Source organism: Meriones unguiculatus, chromosome 3 (assembly GCF_030254825.1).
Source record: "Meriones unguiculatus strain TT.TT164.6M chromosome 3, Bangor_MerUng_6.1, whole genome shotgun sequence".
In the NCBI taxonomy this organism is placed as follows: Eukaryota; Metazoa; Chordata; class Mammalia; order Rodentia; family Muridae; genus Meriones; species Meriones unguiculatus.
Window position 1 is genome coordinate 161,867,354 of NC_083351.1, and position 19,868 is coordinate 161,887,221.

Below are 19,868 nucleotides of genomic sequence, written 5' to 3' on the forward strand. Positions count from 1 at the left end.
GGATTTAGTTGTGAATCACTGTGTGACAAAGGGCACAGCCTAGTTACTTAAAACTTCCCACAAGACTTCACCTCTTAAAGGCACCATCTTCCAATAGCATTGAGTTAAGGACCTTCTGGGAACATTTGACATCCCATTCCAGATAGAAGGAGGCCAGCCTTGATGGCCAAAGGAGGCAAATTTCAGTAAAACATTGTTTTAGTATGAATGGACAAGCAAAAACATTCAAGAAAAATAGGGTGATGGATTAGAGAACTGACAGCCATACATGCAGAAAAGCCGGGATGGGGAAGGCCATGTGCTCTGATGAGGATACACCATTAGCACCTAGAAACTCTGCCCTCTGTCACCTACAGCAAGAACAAGGAGGAGATGGTTAGATCATGCCAGCAGGGGGTTTCTGAATGGAAGGAGTCTTGGGTTGTTGTCATTTGGGAGGAGAAAGCTGTAATTGATGCTTTCTGCAGACACTGGTTGTAGGTAACTGTAAACATTTCTTCTGTGGGCTAAGGGAAGGCTGAACCATTCTTCTAAGCATGACCCTGATCTGCCATTCCCATGGGCCTGAGACACTGGGATCCTTGACATGGCCATGCATAGGTCAATAACATAAGACCTCATCTGCTTAGTACAAAATTTACAGAAATATGGACACAGAATGAGAAAAAGATACAAAAAGAGAGATGACTTTCAACATTGGTTAGGTTAATGGTCATATGAATCAAACATTTATATTGTGGTATCTTCACCTCTCAGCATTGGCTTATAGCTATAGAAGGCTTTATTAGAATAGTTTACTTTGAATATAGTTATCTCTGATTTTCTAAACTGAAAAAGTCAAGTCCCTGTTACTTCTACAAATAAAAGCTGACCTTAATTTTAAGCTTTCTCCTTAAGAAAAAAAACCCACATGAAAGAGAACTGTAACAAGCAATGGTTTCTTTTTTTAACAGGCCAGTGACAGTGAGGAATTGTTTCCACGGATTTATTTTCCCCCATACCGGAATCCATTTCGCATATACCCGCCAAACCCAAATCAGTTCTATCCAGGGTATTTTTGTTATCCTATTCCCCAGCCATTCTTTCCTTCTGCAGGTTTATCTCCTTATACACAGAATGAGGGAAAAGTCAGAGAGTGATTTAAGATGAAACAAGTGGTGAGTACAAATAAAACAATCACTTTGACTGCTCTGTTTCCTACTTGGGGGTTTGAATGTACCAATCACTCCATGAAAATAGACGTCAATTGTTCCTAGCTGTTAGGATCCCAGATGTTTCAGTACTTTTCTCCAGTAGATATTGTTGGTATCAATGGTGGAGATAAATATACTATGTTGCCTTAAGAGCCAATAACATAACAGTTTAAAGTCCTTACCTTCTATGACACAATAAATCAAGCCTTTCATATTTTTATTTCAACATTTTCTACTAATAGAAACAATTTTTTTTTTTTTTTACTTAAGACTGAATCACAGGATTAGGAGAAACAAAATTTTAATATAAAGATGAACTCGTGAATCTATACCCTAAAGGAAAGTTCATCCTAGTCCTTTAAAAAGTAACATAAGCTTTTTAGTGCTGAAAAACAAAGACAATCTTGTAAGTATAAAATTAAAAAAAAAAAAAGCTACAACCCTATGTTTCACTTAAAGTAGATATACTGTCACTAAAACTTTCCAGAATTAAAACTTTCCAAAACGGAGAGTCTCCAAGTCCTGGATGGAGAAGGAAGTATAGGTTTATATTGTAGACTAAATAAAGACCTGTAATCCTGGGTCCTGGAGAGATGGCTCAGAGGTTAGGAGCACTGGCTGCACTTCCTGAGGTCCTGAGTTCAATTCCCAGCAACCACATGGTGGCTCACAACCATCTATAATGATATCTAGTGCCCTCTTCTGGCATGCAGATATAAATGTAGTCAGAACATTGTATACATAATAAATAAATAAAAATCTTTAAAAAAAAATAATAAAGACCTGTAACATTATTAAAAAAAACTCACTGCAATGCATGTACACAAACATGGCAAGTAATACATGTGTATACACACACGGAAAGGCTCTGATACTTTCCCGCTCTGACTCAGCATTCATGTGCTGAGTGTTTTTTTTACTCTTAAACTACACAGTATTCTATGGCAAAGTATAAGATAAAAATGAAAATTATGTGTATATACATATATATGCAGGTGTGTCTTATAAGTTCCCTAGAGAATGACCCATTTGGATTAATAATTACATGCCTGCCATTTGTTTCAGGTTACCTTGAAATCAAATATGACCCACTTTGTTGAAGGATCAGTGTTCCTGTTCAGAGAAAAATAAATAAATAAATAAGTGCAAATGAAGTAGCATGTGCTCTGGTCTCCTTGGTCATCTTTTCACTAAACATGAATGGGGAGGTCCCTGGGGTTTTAGCAATTTTACACAACTATTTATATTTTCATCTTTAACTGTAATACTTTATTATTTTTGAGGACTTCATGTGTGCATACAGTGTATCTTGATGATTTTCATCCTCCCGTCACTCCCCCTCACTTCACCCAGATCCACATCTCCCACTTTGTGTCCTCTACATTGTTTTTCATCACCCACCCATTTCAACTTGTGCTGCCCGTAAACTCGTGGGCACACCTGAGCCACATCCTTAGAAAACAGCAGCTCTCCTCCCAGAAGACATGATCTGTGCTAGGTTCTGGGCTAGGGATGAAGGCTTGCGACCCCCCCTCCACTTCTCTGCAATGCTGAGTGGCTCCCTCTCTTATGAGGAGGAACATGTGTGACACAGTGCTGTCATGTTAAGGAGAATCTGTATTCTGGTTTTTCTCAACCTCTTACAATCTTTCTCTCCGCTCTCCCACTATTGTCCCTGAGCCTTGGGTAAGGAATATAATATTCATGCCCCATTTTTGGCTGAGAACTCTACTGACACTTATCCTGTGAATTTTGATTGGTTTTGGGTTTCTGTGTGAACCACCACCCATAACCCAGAGAAACTTCTCCAGTGAGGTGTGAGACCTGCAGTAGCATATGAGTTGAAGAGAAATGAATTTACAAAGCACTTTGATACTCAGCCCACTTGTCAAAAACATATATTTATTACAATAAAGGTGAAACATAAATTTTAATATATTTTAATATACGTGTGTTATGTACCTAGGCATGTTTTTCGCCAGATACACATGTACATATATAGAAGACAGAGTTCAACCTCAAATGTTTTTTCTTAAGGTGCACTAAACTTTAGTTTTTTGTTTTGTTTTTTAGATTTATTTATTATTCATCCAGTGTTCTGCCTGCTATGTGCCTGCAGACCAGAGGCACCAGAGGGCACCAGATCTCATTAAAGGTGGTTATGAGCCACCTTGTGGTTGCTGGCAATTGAACTCAGGACCTTTGAAAGAACAGCCAGAGCTCTTAACCTCTAAGCCATCTCTCTAGTCCCTAAACTTTAGCTTTTTAAGACATGATTCCTCATTGACCTTGTGCTTGCTACTTAAGCTAGGATGAACATCCAGCAAGTCCCATGGATCTGTGTGTCTCTGCCTTCCCAACATGAGATTAGAAGCTTGTGCCACCATACCTGTTTTCGTTATTGTTGTTTTATCTTAGATCTGGGTACCAAACTCAATGTCCATGCTTACATGTTATCTTAGCTACTTTTCTATTGTGAAGAGACACCATAACCAAGACAACTTATGAGAGATAGTATATAACTGGGGGCTTACTTCTAATTTCAGGGCATGTGTGAGGGAACAGGGCAGCAGACAGGCAGGTATGGTGCTGGAGAAGTGGCTGAGAGTTTGCATCTGAGTCACAGCACAAGGCAGAAAGAGAGCGAGCCAAGTGGGAAGGGATGGGCTTTTGAACCTCAAAGCCTGTCTTCATTGATGCACCTCCTCCTACAAGTCCATACTTCCTGGTCTTTTCCAAACAGCTATACCAAATGCAGAACAAGCATTCAAACAAATGAGCTGATGGGGCTCATTCTCATTCAGAACACAACACCTGGAGAGCACTTTACTCACTAAGCTCTCTACCAGCCTTTAATGCACACCGCTTGTTTGTTAACACTCTTTAGAGCGAGCATGAAGAATAGAGGTGAATGAGTCACCTGGAATATACTGGATGAAAGTGTTCACAGGCTTGTGTTGTATAAATGAGGTGATAGTATCCAAAAGACAAAGTTTACTTACTTTGATTAAAATATTTGAACAACTGAGTCTGTATCCTATATACTGAAGAAGAGTAAGCTCAATTCATAGGTAGTGTACATAAGCTAAAGAATACATTGTCTGTAAACTCAAGAAGCTTGTAACAGTAAATATCCATAGATAGCATTGACATCATTCTTAAAAGCTACAAGAGCTTTCAAATCACCACCACAGTAAATATTCCCAAAGCTCTTCCTCATTTGGAGAAACTAAGGTTTATAGAAATCCAGTGGATTTTAGATGCTCATAGATCTAGAACACAGCAGAAATGCAAAGCCATACCTACTGGACTCCTCTGCTTTTCTTTCACTAGCACTGACATTAAAATATATTCTGAATCAGGGTCTAGTTAAATCTATTTCTTTTTCCTTTATTTCAGGGAGAAAAATCATTCTGGCTTTTAAGGTGACTAGTAGCTGTTAATGTGTCAGGTTGCTGCCGAAGCACCTCCAGGTTTATTTCCAAAGCACAAACTGAATCTCATTTCTGATATGCTCAGTCATCATTGAAAGTTCCTTATTGCCTAAAATGTGAACTCCATTTACCCCAATCATGCCCCCAAGTCCTTCCACATACTAACCCTAAGCTCCTTTTCAAAACCTTCTGCTGCTTCTTGACTCCCATATTCAGAAAACCCAGGCATTACCATTTCTGAAACCAGGCTCCATCACTGTGCCTTTGACATGGTGAATTCTCCTCAGGAAGTATACAGTCCTCTGTTTCAGTATGGAGACTCAAGTTATTCTTTTAAGAATCAAGTCAAATGCTATGATCTTCCTGAAAAAGCAAACAAACAAACAAACAAACAAACAAAAAACTCCATTTCTCAAAAAAAGAAAAAAATTCCTCACATTGACTTTCTCCCACAGTATTTTATTTCTGTCTTTTATAAGTCTGACCCTGCTACACTTTCTAGTAGAGCAGTCTACCTGGCTTTCCATATCCTACTTATAATGTTGGAATATGTCGTTAGTTCAGCTGCTCTCCAGTACTTACATGTACAGTGACTGATCTCAGTTTTCAAAAAGAGAGGAGTGTTTTCACAGCTCTGTAATATATCCACCATGTGAAAGGTGATAAAAGGTTGTTTCTCTCACAAAATAAAATTCTCAAAATCAGTATTTAAATGTTGACAGTTTTCCTGGCTACCAATTTTCTGCTATAAGAACTCTGGGGCCCAGAAAATACCATGTCGTAAAATAAAGTGTTGGTCTGAATACAATTCACAAGTATCATCATTCATACATTAGACACTGGAGTTCCTAAGGACTTTTGTGTGCAAGTGTTTTTTTGTTTGGTTTGGTTTTGGTTTTTGGTTTTTCTACAGCAATACTGTATACAAAGACAGTTTGTCCTGTTCACTGTCACTTCCTACTAATATCATGATGAACACTTGAAAAGTAATGCCCTAAAGGAGGGAAAGATGCCAGGTATAAAAAAAAAAAAAAAAAAAAAAAACTACCTTGCAAAATAAGACAACAGCCAAACAGCCATCCAACAAAATCCCTCCTTTCATTGTGTCACAATGGCTGCCTTTCATTGTGTCAGAACAGCTGCCTTTGTCTCCTTGGTTGATTATCAGGAAATTAGAAAAATTCTCTTTACACTAAGATTGTATTTCTCCCACTGCAATAAATTTGTTCACAGATAAGACCCTTTGCACCAATTATGGAAACACTGTCATCCTCCATGCTCATCCTAGCTGAAAATCAAGGTCAGCCTAGTGAACAACTTAGCTAGATTTGAGAGGGGGAATGTATGTCTTCCTTGGTTATTTTTAGGGATTACAGTTTCCTTAAGCACTTGGATAATGATTCCTTTATTAAAGCCTATTACACTAGGACATCAAGAGAACCAATGCTATAGTAAATTGATTTCATAGGGATCACTTCTGAAACCTATTACTGACATATTGGAGGCCACTGTAGGACTGAAGAACGGCCAGCATGGAAGAACAACAGAAGGCCCAGAATCATGGATGGAGCCCAGGACTATTATGCTGTTATGGCTATTATGAACCAGGAAAGTTTCAAGTAAATGTGCTCTCTCTCTCTCTCTCTCTCTCTCTCTCTCTCTCTCTCTCTCTCTCTCTCTCTTTCCTTCTCACTCTCTCTTCTCTGTATGTCTGTCTCTCTCTCTCTCTGTCTCTCTGTCTCTCTGCCTCTTTCCTCTTATCCATTCTCTTAAGTCTCATATTAGAACTTTGGTTTTATTCACTTCCAATTCTGACATTGTATGGGGCAAAAGGAGAGAGCCTACCATTTCCCAAGACACAACAGGATCTCAGATGCCTGCATCCCTTAATAAAACAAAATGGTGTAGTGCCTGCTCACGAACTATGTGTGTTTACTTATATGTATTAAAGTGTTTCTGGGTTGCTTATGAAACCTACCACAAAGAAAGTACTATGAAAATAATAGTGATACTTAATATAATGAATGACAATGGTGGGAAAATGGCGATTTCGTGTCCAATGTAGATGAAGCTACCACATGCCTAACTACACAGGCCATGAAATGGGTAAAGGGTTGAGACCTGGAGACTGGGGATCTGGGACCCACACTGTTAGCCTTGACATCCACTCATTTACAGGCACTGAGCATATCACTGAGAACATAGGTAGTTTTACACTTGGAAACTTACATATATATATATATATATAACTAGATATAGAAGTCCACCTCTACACTTTTTATGCAGATCATGTGCTGATCCTTATAGAGAAAATGAAGATATTTTCTCTAATATTCTTAATCTTACTGTCTCCTCTTTCCTGGTGGTCCCTGAGCCTCATTATAGGGACAAAAAAGACAAAGGTACTAGTTCTGCCCACCTGAACTAGCAAAGGCCCTGTGGACAAGTTTAATCTGAACTGTAGAGGATAAATATCTCATAGATATGCAGAGCTCCAGGGAACATTCCTTCCAGAAAAATCCATAGTACTGTAGGGTGATATGAGAAGCCACACCCCAAATTCACAGTCTAAATAACCGTTCACAAAATGAGTATTTGTATGTTTAATGTGTTTCTAATGGAGCCTCCCAAACAGGGACCTTGTTTTCTTATTTAAGTTTCAAAAATCGTGCAGTGATGTCATGAAAAAAATAATAAAAATTGAAACAAAGACCAGTGAAGGAAAGGTAGTTTCTGAAAGTAAGTGTTGCAGAAGAGGGAATGGTTCAACAGGAATGTAGACAATGAAATGGGACTTACCTGGAGAAGGAGTAAGAACTTGCTAGTTAGCTCAAGAAAGCAACAAGCCACCCAAGCTGGTGCACAATGAGAGGAAGAGAAATGCAGACAAAGGGAACGGAGACCAAAGTTGCTCCAAAATGGTAGGTACTTGTGAGGTGTGTGGAAGGAATTCTAAGTGCACCCAGAAAGATATTGAAGGATTCTAAAGAAGAGAAGAGTCAGACAAATTAACTGCTCTTAGGTAAATTTGTGAAGAGTGCCTGAAAAATGATAGTGTAAATGCAAACGACCTGGAGAACCACTGGGATTGTCCAGGCTTCAGACAAGGTTGTTTGGAAGGGCAGGTGGTGGGGACATTAGGAAACAGCAGTAGGTTTGGGAGATATTGCTACCTGGGTCTTACAGTTTTTCTAATGGAGTACTGGAGGAAAGAGGCAAGCTTGAGAACTTGGGTTTTTATCTCTCAAGCCACTAGGAACATCACAGCACTGTTTAGTGAAGCAGAAAGGAAACAAGTAGAATACTAGCTTAGTAGCAAGATGTGTTTGGAGATTATCCTCCTTCTTTCTTGTAGGGTCTGGAGAGTCGACTTCACACATCAGTGGAGATATAATATATAGATGCTGGACAACTGGCAGATGCTGAGACTCAGAGCCAAACTTTGGGCAGAGTGCAGGGAATCTTATGAAAGAGGGGGGAGATAGTTAATACCTAGAGAGGATAGAAGCTCCACAAGGAGAGCAAAAGAATCAAAAAATCAGGGCACATGGGTCTCTTCTGAGAGTGATACTCCAAGGACCATGTATAGAGATAACCTAGAACCCCTGCTCAGGTATAGCCCATGGCAGCTCAGTATCCAATTGGGTACCCTAGTAAGAGAAAAGGGACTGTCTCTAATATGAACTCAGTGCCTAGCTCTCTGATGGGGGGAGCAGCCTTGCCAGGCCGCAGAGGACAATTCAGTCAGTCCTGATGAGACCCGATAAGCTAGGATCAGATGGAAGGGGAGGAGGACCTCCCCTATCAGTGATCTTGGAGAGGGGCATGGGAGGAGATGAGGGAGGAAGGGTGGGATTGGGAGGGAATGAAGAAGGGGGCTACAGCTGGGATACAAAGTGAATAAACTGTAATTACTATATAAAAAAATAAAGGATGGCTATTGAAGAAAATATAAGATAGGCCTAGAACATATTAGACAAAAAAAAATGCACTGTAGAAATTAAAATTATTCTTATCCCTTACCTTTTGTCTGTGTTCTTACAATGACTCCAGAAACCTAGAGACCCTAGTTACTAAAGCCTAAATTCAGCACTGTGCTAATATTAAGGTCACTGTCATGCTCACTCTGAACCCCTGAAAACTTGGGGTATCTCGTCACAGTCTGAAGACTCTCTTGACCAGCAGTTCTCAACCTTCCTAGTGCTACTGCTGTGGTGATGATCAACCATAAAACTATTTTTGTTGAGGCTACATAGCTGTAATTTTGCTACTGTTGTGAATCTCTGAAGCATACAGATTGTTATACTCAAATGCCAATCATCTGATGCCGTAAGAAGTGTATATAATAGAAAACTGAAAGAAACCTTTACACTGCAACTGTTTTCAGAAACGTTGTACTTTGAGAATACAATCATTTATTGAGATCATTGTAGCCGTAATGAGGAGCCAAGAGGTCAAGTTATAAACAGAAAATAAAACTATATTCATATGAATTTCACCAAAAAAAAGAAGAAGAATTATAGTGGACCTCAGAGGTTAAAAAATACTAATAAGCTATTATCAACAGAGTTCTCAAGAGTTAATAATCATCTTCCTCCTGACTTCAAACTGGTTTCCACATTGCTTGAAATGGGGTCATCATGGCAGCCGCCTGCCAGCCCCACTGACTGAACAATTATATGAATATACATTATCAGGACCCATATGAGAGAATGCTGAGGCAGACTAAGAAACCGCCTGACTCTCTTCTCATAGTCCAAGGTTGCTTTGCGTTCAGAGTGAGCGTATCACATGAGCAAGGGAGGCAGATTTGTTTCAGACTACTAAATATCTAAAATCAGGGCTTTATTCAACCACATGCTTCTCTCCTTAGGGATTCAGAGGTGTGAGAATTTTATATTCCTTTTGCTTTTCTTTGAAGAACACTAGCACATCTACACATTTGTGCTTACTCAATTCAACTCAAAATGAACCAACTCCCACAAGTTGTATTTGGTATTTTTTAACCAAATAACAAAACAGCTTAAAACTAATATTCTTTTTAATTTATTTATTTATTTATTTATTACAATTTATTCACTTTGTATCCCCATTGCAGCCCCCTCCCAGTCCAAACCACCCTCCCTCTTCTCTCCCCAATTCCCTTCCCCTAGTCCTCTGATAGGAAAGGACCTCTTCCCCTTCTATCTGACCCTAGCCTATCAGGCCTCAACAGGAATGGCTGCTTGTTTCCTCTTTCTCTGTGGCCTAAGCAAGGCTGTACCCTCCAGGGGGAGGTGACCAAAGAGCCAGCCACTGAGTTTATGTCAGAGAAAGTCCCTGTTCCCCTTACTAGAAAACCCACTTGGAGACTGAGCAGCCTATGGCTTCCTCTGAACAAGGGATGTAGGTTTTCTCTATGCATGGTTCTTGGTTGTAGTATCGGTTTCTGCAGGAGACCCTGAGCCCAGGGTTTTGGGCTCTGTTGTTCTCCTTGTGGAGTTCCTGTCCCCTCCAGGTCTTTCTATCTCCCTCTTCTTCCATAAGGTTCTCTACACTCTGCCCAAAATAAGGCTTTGAGTCTCAATACCCTGGTGGGTAGAGTCTTTCAGAGGTCCTCTGTGGAAGGCTCCTGTTCTGTCCCTTGTCTTCTCAAAACCAATATTCTTATTTGAAGGTTGCGAAATGACAGAGTGGAATAAAGCACCTTGAGAATTTGAGGACTGACCAGACCATAAACTTTCATTTTTAGCACCAGGCCCTTGACATCCTGAGAACATGGGATGATTTTATAGTCTACATAGACAGAGTGGTGGTAAGTCATGTGCAGTAACACATGAACAACAGAAACAAATTCTAAGTAATAGAAAGTCTGAATTTACTGCGTATGAACTGCGCAATCAGAACAATGTTCCCAACTTTCTAAGACATGTAATAGTTCCCAGAAAGGGACAGGGATGCATGAAAATTCAACAATGCCAACATTACTCATGCTTACATTTTGGCAGCTCGGCATTGATTCCAGTAAATACCTCAACCTGATGATGTTTACATAAAGTGAAGTCACTGTTAGCATTATTCTCAGAAGGAAAAAAAAATAGTAAAGCAATATTACCTTCCCTGAATTACTTAGGCTAAGTACATGTTTAGCTATTGGCAATTTTACAACCCATATTCTAAATCAGAGTGCTCTGTCCCTAAAACAGAGAAATTATTCTGAACTCAATCACTTAATATTTTGCTTCCAAACTGGACATTTTAAAAGTCCATAAAACAAGTTACATTACATGAAGTAATGACTCTGCCAGTGTGCATTCAGTGTTTGAACCACATGTGTTATGAATACATGCTGAAGCCAAAGGGCAAATGATCGACCTTTACAATGATGAAACTATTTCATGTATGAATGTAACATACAAAAGGACCACATAGTTAAGATAGTTAATTTAAAAAAAATAAGTAGTTGTAAATTTGGAAGAAAAACTACCAGCATGGAACAAAGTAAATATAAAGTCACTTGAAATCAAAGCTCTTCAAGTAAAAACACTTAACATGTGAAAAAAAAACTGTGGCTCTTTTCTTAGTTTAGCAATAGCTTTAGTTTCAACGATTAGATGTGGTGAGTAGGTTAAAAATGTAATTAATACATTTTCCTCCATTTTTATAAAGCATGCAACTTTCTTTCTTTAAGGAGTTTGGTTTATTTCCCTCCATCCTCATGACTAATAAGTCTGTTTCCTGGTCTGCCGTGCACCTTCTAGCACTGCCCTGAAGCTGACCGTTTGACATCAGAGCTTCCCCTTTCGTCATCATCTTATTGGTGAAAAGTAGGAGGGAAGTAGAATGTGACTCCTGTACTAATACCCTATCATTGGCCTAGGTTAGTCATCTTGGGTCTTCTCTGCAGCTGAGAGGCGAAGCAAAACCCACTGCCAAGCACGAGCTGACTCCGAGTGAAGGTAACAGTCCTCAACCGCCCAGGCTAATGAATGATGTTGTAGTGTGGTTACTTGAGATACCAACAAGGTTATTTTGGAATCACAGGGTCTTCCTTTTAGCCCTGATTGTTAAGCTTAAATACATCTAGATATCACCTAGACATTAATTAATTAACTTAGACATTAGACTTTAAGTAGTGTTGTGATCAAAAATTATTTAACTATGTTTTGTCTTAAAGTCTAGGTTTGATACTGTCAAATTACACAAGACATTGTTAATTCTAATAATGATACTGATAATTGGCCTACTACTCCTGTGGGCCAACAGAGAGGGCTAATGTCTCAGGAAGTTGAAACTATAATAACTGCTCTTATTAGTCCAATAATTACCTTCAAATCTCACTTCTACCTAAAACTCATATTTTCTTTTATTATAGTGTAATTACTGCATTATATTTTTGATATAGTGTATTAAAGCATATCTTTCAAAGTCAATTAATCCACAATTTCACAAACTCCTTAACAAGTGACAGAGACAAACACAAGCATTTACCAGTACGCAGCTGAGACATACAGTAAAATCTTAGCTTTCTACTGAAAAAGCTCTTTTGATTTAATGTTAACTATATACATTACATATATATATATGTGTGTGTATATGTTATTCTGTAATATGTAATATTAATGTTAAATATAAAGTAGAATGTTAAATATAAAATTAAATAAATAATAGAATGTATGTTTTAAATATTGAAAAGGAGTCTATGATTTTTACCAAAGAAGTATTATTTTTCTGGTAATGATTTGAAAAGCTAACAGGAAAATAAGAAGTTTAATAAGAAATTTTATCCAATCAAGAAAACGTTTTGCTTAAATTGCCCAAAATTGATTACACATGAAATATTTGCAGTTCGTTGATTTCTTAGTGGTGCTTGCGAAGCCAGTTTAGCAAACAGCATTTCTAATCACCTGAGGCTTACATCAGGAGAGGCAAATGGAGTTTGGAATTCTTCCCTTTGCCCTCCTGTGGGGTGGGGCCATCCAGGTGTTGATTCTGTGACTCTTATAAAGCTTATTTTTCCATAATTCAAATTAATACAGTATAGCAAAAATAATAGCTACAGTAAGACACAGTACTCCCTTCCAAAATTCAATACATACTAGCATCTTAGAAAGTTTAAGTGTTACCTAATTATCTAAGAACTACTAATAGTAAATGAGCAGATGGCCTCTGTGACTCCTTTAAGAAAAGATTAACTGATGTCTTTATTAGCTCAAAGAACTTTAAATTGACATATATATACTTCTTATTCAAGCAGTGAAATTAATCACATCACTTATATTACTGGAAAAACACAGTTATATTGTGACAAATGCTATTCTCAGCAGTTCATGGCCTATATATTAATTAAGGGTCACAGAATGTTAGAAATGATCCAGTTTGAAGTCCCGATTTTACAGGTAACAAACGCAAGTCCTAGAAGGAGGAACTTATTTCCCAGTTCTTCCATAGGCAGGGTACAGCTTAGGTTCAAACTGTGTCCTCTCACACTGAACTGCTTTCTGCTCACGGAGCCGCACCTCACACTCTAACACAAAGCATTGAGGTCTTTACTTTTTAGGCCCTAAACTTTCTAACTTTATCTTCGTCATGCAGCACTTCAATAAAAGTTTTCCCCCTTGTTTGAAATGTTTTGCTTCTTAGCAAACGCTGTTCGGTAATTATCTGAGATGAAGATTTCTGCGGGTAACAGCCTACCTTTGTGGCACCCCCACTCTTCCCTTTGCTCATGGCTGGCGGGCATTGCAATTCCGCCATCCCTAGAAGCCCGTGCTGTTCATTGCCAAAGCTTAGCAACACCTACATAAATTTCAACGACTGACAGAGCACTTATTCCCAAAAGGTTTGTATCAAATGAATAGATGATTACATTTTAGTGGCACTTTCACTAATAGCCAAAAAATTAACTTTCATTTTACTTCGTGTGCTGTTTCTATACTTTTGAGAAAATAGATTTCTTGCACTGGTTAAGTCTACCTATAAATTCAGAGCTTTCTCTCCCTTAAGAAAAACATTACATACAGTCACTTCTAACTCGTTAACAAAAGAGTCTTAATTCTTTTAAATTTATTTTTAGGTGCAAAGATGAGGAATTTCTTTGTAGTTGTGAATATTCTGGCACTAACTCTTCCCTTCTTGGTAAGTTAATTTCATTTCATTTTTTGGTAAGATGTTAAATACTTTTATTTAAGAGTTTCAGTTATTGGAATATAAAAGTACAGGTACTTCAAGAAGCATAACAGTCAGTTATAGGGGTTTTTCTATGTTTACTTGTTTCATAAAAATAAATATTACTCTAGATAACCATTTGGTTAACAACAATACATACTTCATCATGCACTGAAAGCCTTCCAAATTACTATACAATGGAAAATAAATCTAGTTTTAAGTTAGAAAGTACTATAAAATATAATTCATAAACAATATGTTTTAAAGGAATCCTAGTCCAGGATCAGAAATCCTTTTGATAAAATTTCTATCCCTCCCATCCTCCTGTCTCCTTAGGGACTAAATATTTTTAAGACTTTAAATAGTTGACATATTTCTCATGATTTCTCTTTCTGTTACTCCTCAGGCTGCCGCGGTGCCTATCCCTCCTCTAAACGTAAGTTGATATTATCACTGCTAGAGGCATGGACTGCAAACACAATATTCTGAAAAACTCGATCATGCCAAAACGCCTCCTGTCTTAAAGCTAAATAAGTATTTAAATGTTTCAACAACTTTAACAGACCTTCATACTTTTTAGTATTCAAATTACTACCTTTTCTGACAGTCTTCCTACCGTGTGGGCTAGCCAAGTCCTTCCCAGGTATCCAAGTCCATAGTTAGTTCCATGGCTGGTAGACACAGAATTGCATTTTATATTTAGAGATGAGCCATGCAAAAAGTTCTGTTTCTTTTAACTTTTTAACTAATTTTTATTGTAGTTTGGGTGTTTTCATGCTTTATTTTCACACTCATTCTGCAATTCCAAGAACTGCATCTGCAAGCAGACAAAAAAAAAAAAAGGAGACAATCAATCTAGAAAGTAATGTATGCTCTCTTGTTTTTGAGATTATAAAATTGGAGTACTGGACACTTGTTTAAATTATTAAATGTAAATAAGTATCCACTAGATAATTTTTTAGTAAATTCTTGGAGTAAAAAATTACCTTTAAAATTACTATGAATTTTGCATTTAGTTGCTTTTATTTACTCTTTGGAATTGTGTTTTATTGTGGCCAACTGCTTGTTAAGTCCTTGCGTTTTTCTCTTTGAGTAGTAGGAAGTAGTTTTGAGTCATAAAATGAATCACTTTCTGCTCTACATCAATTCTTGAATTATTGAACCTACTTTATAACAAACACTCCTTCCTATTTTCTTTATTATGAATTTTAGTTACCAAATATCAATTATACATAATAATGTGTTTCATTATGACATTGACATACATATGCAAAATGTACTTTTGTCACACTTGCCCTCTTCTACCCTCTTGTCACTCTTCCTAATTCCTTTCCTCTTCTCAATAACGCCATCTATTTCCTCTCCTTTATTTAAACTTATTTTTTATTCTTAATATTTTATCCATGTAAACAAAACATAATTAATATGACTCACAGAGGTATGTGCAACTGATCATTTACATGAGTGTGGGCAACTCACCAGTGTCTACACCACTGAAGACAATGCTTCTCCTGAGGAGTTTCCATTGCAAAATGGTTCACACTCTGGGCTCTGAACGTGCCTCCCCTCTCTGCAGACTCTATTTCAGGGACCATTAACTACCAACATCTCCTCTGGGAGGAGGGATCTTGTGAGCCCCCTCCCTGCTCCATGATGGAACTTTGACAGGATGCCTCTTATGCTGGTTGTGTGTAGGTAATCACAGCTGCTGAGACTTCCAGAGTACAAATGCCACATCCTGCCCATAACATAGGTTTGAAAGGCTTCAAGTCACAAGGACGTGATGAAAATAGTTCAAAAAGAAAGTTAAGTTTATAGATTTTACCATTAAAACTTATGAGCAGTCAAAACCCAACTGGAAATAGTGGTGTGATACTTTCTTTTATCTGCCAACTAAATCCTTCTATCGATATAAAATGAATATAATTTTCATTTTGCCTTTAATACAAAAGCAAAATGGAAAACAAAACCAAAAACTTTCTGTTTTGGTTCTTCTCCCTTGTTATTTCTCATTTTTCTCTAGCCCCTCAGTTGCAGAGGTGCAAAATCAGGAACAACTGGCTGTTAGTCTATGCTCAATTAGGTTTATAATTGAGATATTATAGTCTGCAAAGAGGAATACCTTCTAATTAAATACTAAACAAATATTTTATCTCCACAAAATAAACTAGCATCTTTCGATAAATAAGACATCACTTGAACAAAAGTTAATATGAACCAAAGTGGATGTTTACCAGACAGTCTTACTTTCCTTGAATAAGCCAAGTCATAAGTGCTCATTTTCATGCTTACTTAGCTCATAAGAAAACTCTCCATATTTAATACTGAGAGGAAAAAGAACAAACCTGGTGCTCAATATCTCTCCCGCTCACTTTGTAAAGTTCAGGTGAGGAAAACACCTTACCAGACGCATCTTTAAATCCGTCTTCTTTGCTCATATCGATGGCTTCCATTTGTTCCAAAATGTGTTAGAAGTAATACAGTTAACTGTTCCTCTTTACGGGAAATGCTTGCTTTGCCATATGGTTTTGTTGTTATATTTGCATTGCTATGGAAAGGTGTACCGAGAAAATTTTGTAAAGGCACATGGTTGGCAGAAATAAACACAGAAAACTTCTTAGTGGAGAAAATTAAACTAAAAAATTTAAAATCCAAAGTTTAAATCCAAAATTCTTCCCATGTGTCTATTATTCTGTTATAAACCATGCCATTTCTCAGCTAGTATCATTTATAAACTATTGTAATTTATGTGGTGAAAATGTACCCGTATGTTGATTGTGCAGATTTTGTGTGTCTGTACAATGAGGCAAAGTTCTCTTTCAGACTTTTGTAGGTGCTGTGATTAAATATGTCTAGTTAGTACTTTCCATATATGCCATATTCCCATATGGGGAAACATATTTTACATTAGTAATTACCTAATTCATTCAAAATAAATATTATTTTCTCATTGTTACAGGTAATATTTTACAATATGAAAATCATACATAGGATGGGGAATTTTATAATCAAAACTATAAAAGTAATGATGCAGGATTCCATACTTCTAATGCTCTATTTGCTCAACATAAAATACTGTTCTGTTTCAAAATAAAATACTGCTTAAGTTGTCTTTGCATTTTTATCTACAGTTAGAACCTATCTGTTCAATTTTCTCTTTCTGCAGTGCCTTGAAACGGAGGGAATGATTGATCAGAAAAGTGTCCTGTATACACCAGTTCACTATGCACTGAAGAGCAATCTTGGTTATGAACCTAATTACTACCACTATAGCCCCTCTGCACCTGTTAGCCCGTACATGTATTACCCATTTGTCGTAAAACTACTTCTGCTTAGCTCTCCAGTCCAGGCCTCCAAATGGCAACCAATGCCAAATTTCCCCCAGTCTATTGGGGTACCTCGTCCTGTTCCAAGCCCGTCCTTTCTTGCCTTTCCCACAAAGGAAACTCAAGAAAGCACCGACAGTTCAAACATCAGTAACCCTGCTGCTATTGAGCCTACACCAGCTCCTGTGTCTGAACCAGTGATGACTACTGAGGTCATTCCTGAAGGTTCCACGGTGCCCATCAATATTCCAGAGACTGCCACAGTCCCAGTGTTAACAACTGCAGCATAAGAACACTAAGGAATCATTGAGGAAGACAATAAAGGTAAGTAAGCAAAAAAAAAAAAAAAAAGACCAGTCCAAGCAGCAAGCATGGACTTACTCACACAATCACAAATTCTAAACTAGTACAAGCAGATAAATTATGTTAAGGAAGCAGGCAGAATAGTTTACTAGAATTGTAATTTGGGATATATATAGCATAAACAAATGAGTTTTTGTTTCAATAAGAAATGAAATTTGTCTGTTTCTACAAAATGAAGAAAAATTGAACTTTTATCAAACATTTTCCTGAAAATTATAATTCTCTTTTAATCTATTAGTTTTATTTCATCCATACTTCACAGTGAAGTAAAATGCTTTGTACACTCTCATGTTCTGGGTCTAAAATTTCCAAAATGAAATTTTTTTTTTCTATCAGGTTGTATACTAGAGTCACATACAGTGGTGAGTCTATAATCCCAGCTGCTAGAAGGAATTTAGGTAGAAAGATCACAGGTTCAAGACCAATCTGGCCTACATAGAGAATAGACCAGCCTGAGAAATTTAGCAAGATCTTCTCTCAAAATTCAAAAATGAAAAAGGGGTGAGGGTCCGAGGATATAATTAAATGTAAATGTATTGCCTAACATGCATGAGATCTTAGGTTTAACTCCCTATGTAGAGAAGGAAAGAAAAGAGGAAAGAAAAGGAGTAAAAAATGCACACACACACACACACACAGAGAGAGAGAGAGAGAGAGAGAGAGAGAGGAGAGAAGGAAAATAAGTCTGTAACAGTATTGTTCACATTCGAACTTTAATATTAATAGGGTAAAAGAAATTATATCTTTTCCATGCAGCTCTTTACTTCAGATATCATTCCTGGAAAGATCCATAAAGTTGAGCCTAACATGTATCCCCTTAGATACATCATGAAAGAAGTAAAATGTTTAACTTTTAAAACACATGACCATTAAATGAATGCTTTCAGAATATCAAACATAAAAGAAAGTACTATTAATTATTGAATAATAGGTAACTAGAACTTAAAATAATTGGAAAAATCCTAGGAAGATAAATAACAAGAAATATCAATGGTCTTTTAAAAAACTCACAAAAGGAGAGAAAAGTATGAATGTTGAGTTCTTTTACAACACAGGTTCGTTTCTGTCAAACTGGGTACACGTTCTGTGATCCATCATACCTCACAATGGTCTGTGATCTAAGAGACTGCTACGGGCCAGAAGAGGAATCTTCTACCTTCTCAGTAGTGACCTTGGACTGGTCATCATTCTCTCTGGATTTTCATTTTATTGCAACTTTGAGCTGACACCTCAAACATAAATGTGGGTAGAATGTATAAAGTTAGAGCCTGTGTAGATTCAGAAGTAGGTGTCTCATAGTACAGCATGTTTGAACTGGGACTCAAGAAGGGGAACAGAAAACACCTGTGACTTCGTTAGACCACCACAGGCCTAAATCATGGATTTGAGTTGTTATTTAACAAGTTGTTAACTTGTGCAAAGAAAGGGATGACTCAACATAGAGAGTTTTAGAAAATAAAATAAGAAAAAGGATGAAAACAAGTATCTAATATAGTGATATATTATGTTGATCCAAAATCATTCATCATATGAACATGCTTTTAATGAAGCAAACATTGTTTAATAGTATGTTTGTTCACAACTCATGAATCTCGAGTCCCAAATTAAAACCACTATGCATCATTTATAAAGAAATTAGGAAAGGATGATGTCTATTATAAAACTTACACGAAGCATGCTCCACACTATAGGTCAATTGTTCATGTTTGAGTTGAAACATTTAATTCGATAAAGTCCTTGGATACAGGCATAAAATAATTCTTAGACGTTAAAGAATACCTTAAATGCAAAAACTGCTAGCATGCTATGCAAGGAATTCCTGAACTATCTTTATTTTTTTTACAGGTCTTACTGGATCCAAACTCCAACTTCAAACACTCCTTCAAGCATTTGTCGGCCGTCATTCAGGAGAAAATGCAACGTTCACAGACTCAGATCTTTTTCTTCTTCCCTTACATTTTGCATTGAGACTACAGTTAAAATTTTGATTATTACAGAATAAAGTCAACGAAACGCAATCAGTATCTTTTTTTTTTTTTTTCAATGCAGTTTATTCAGGAAAATTGAACAATCCTCGGACCCCGGGGGAAGCCAGCCCACAGCTTAAATAGCCTCTGGGTAGCCAACCCAGGCGTGCCACGGGGGCAATGCAGATAGGTCCACATACATGGAAGCAAGCCAGATCCTCGGCCTTAGCCAAATGTGGAGTTGTTCGTGACAGAGAGCACTCACCATCGGGAAGGTGGAAGGCGGAAACCAGCTCCATCTTTAAGGCATAGCATTCCGCAGCTCTCTACAGTTCCCCCTTTTTGTTTTAGACGCATCAGGCAAGAGTAGAGGTCTGATCTCTGATATTAGAAATAAATTGGGACTTTGTACCGCTGTTCATTTAGGTGTCATCCACC

The 19,868-nt window shown here is 37.5% G+C and overlaps 1 protein-coding gene across 1 annotated transcript; it reads left to right on the forward strand.

Annotated features, from left to right (window-relative positions):
- The first annotated feature begins 284 nt into the window (after positions 1–284).
- Positions 285–17,390, forward strand: Csn3 (casein kappa). The gene is made up of 3 exons (XM_060378814.1): positions 285–375; positions 13,683–13,744; positions 16,941–17,390. The coding sequence occupies exons 1-3, from the start codon at positions 285–287 to the stop codon at positions 17,388–17,390; spliced, it is 603 nt and encodes a 200-aa protein (XP_060234797.1).
- The last annotated feature ends 2,478 nt before the right edge of the window (positions 17,391–19,868 follow it).

Excerpts from the sequence above, each read along its gene's own strand:
- Csn3 (XM_060378814.1), top strand. The coding sequence starts at position 285 with ATGGGGAAGGCCATGTGCTCTGATGAGGATACACCATTAGCACCTAGA. Across the intron at positions 376-13,682 it reads GCAAGAACAAGGAGGAGATG|GTGCAAAGATGAGGAATTTC; the intron begins GTTAGATCATGC and ends ATTTATTTTTAG. Across the intron at positions 13,745-16,940 it reads CACTAACTCTTCCCTTCTTG|TGCCTTGAAACGGAGGGAAT; the intron begins GTAAGTTAATTT and ends CTCTTTCTGCAG.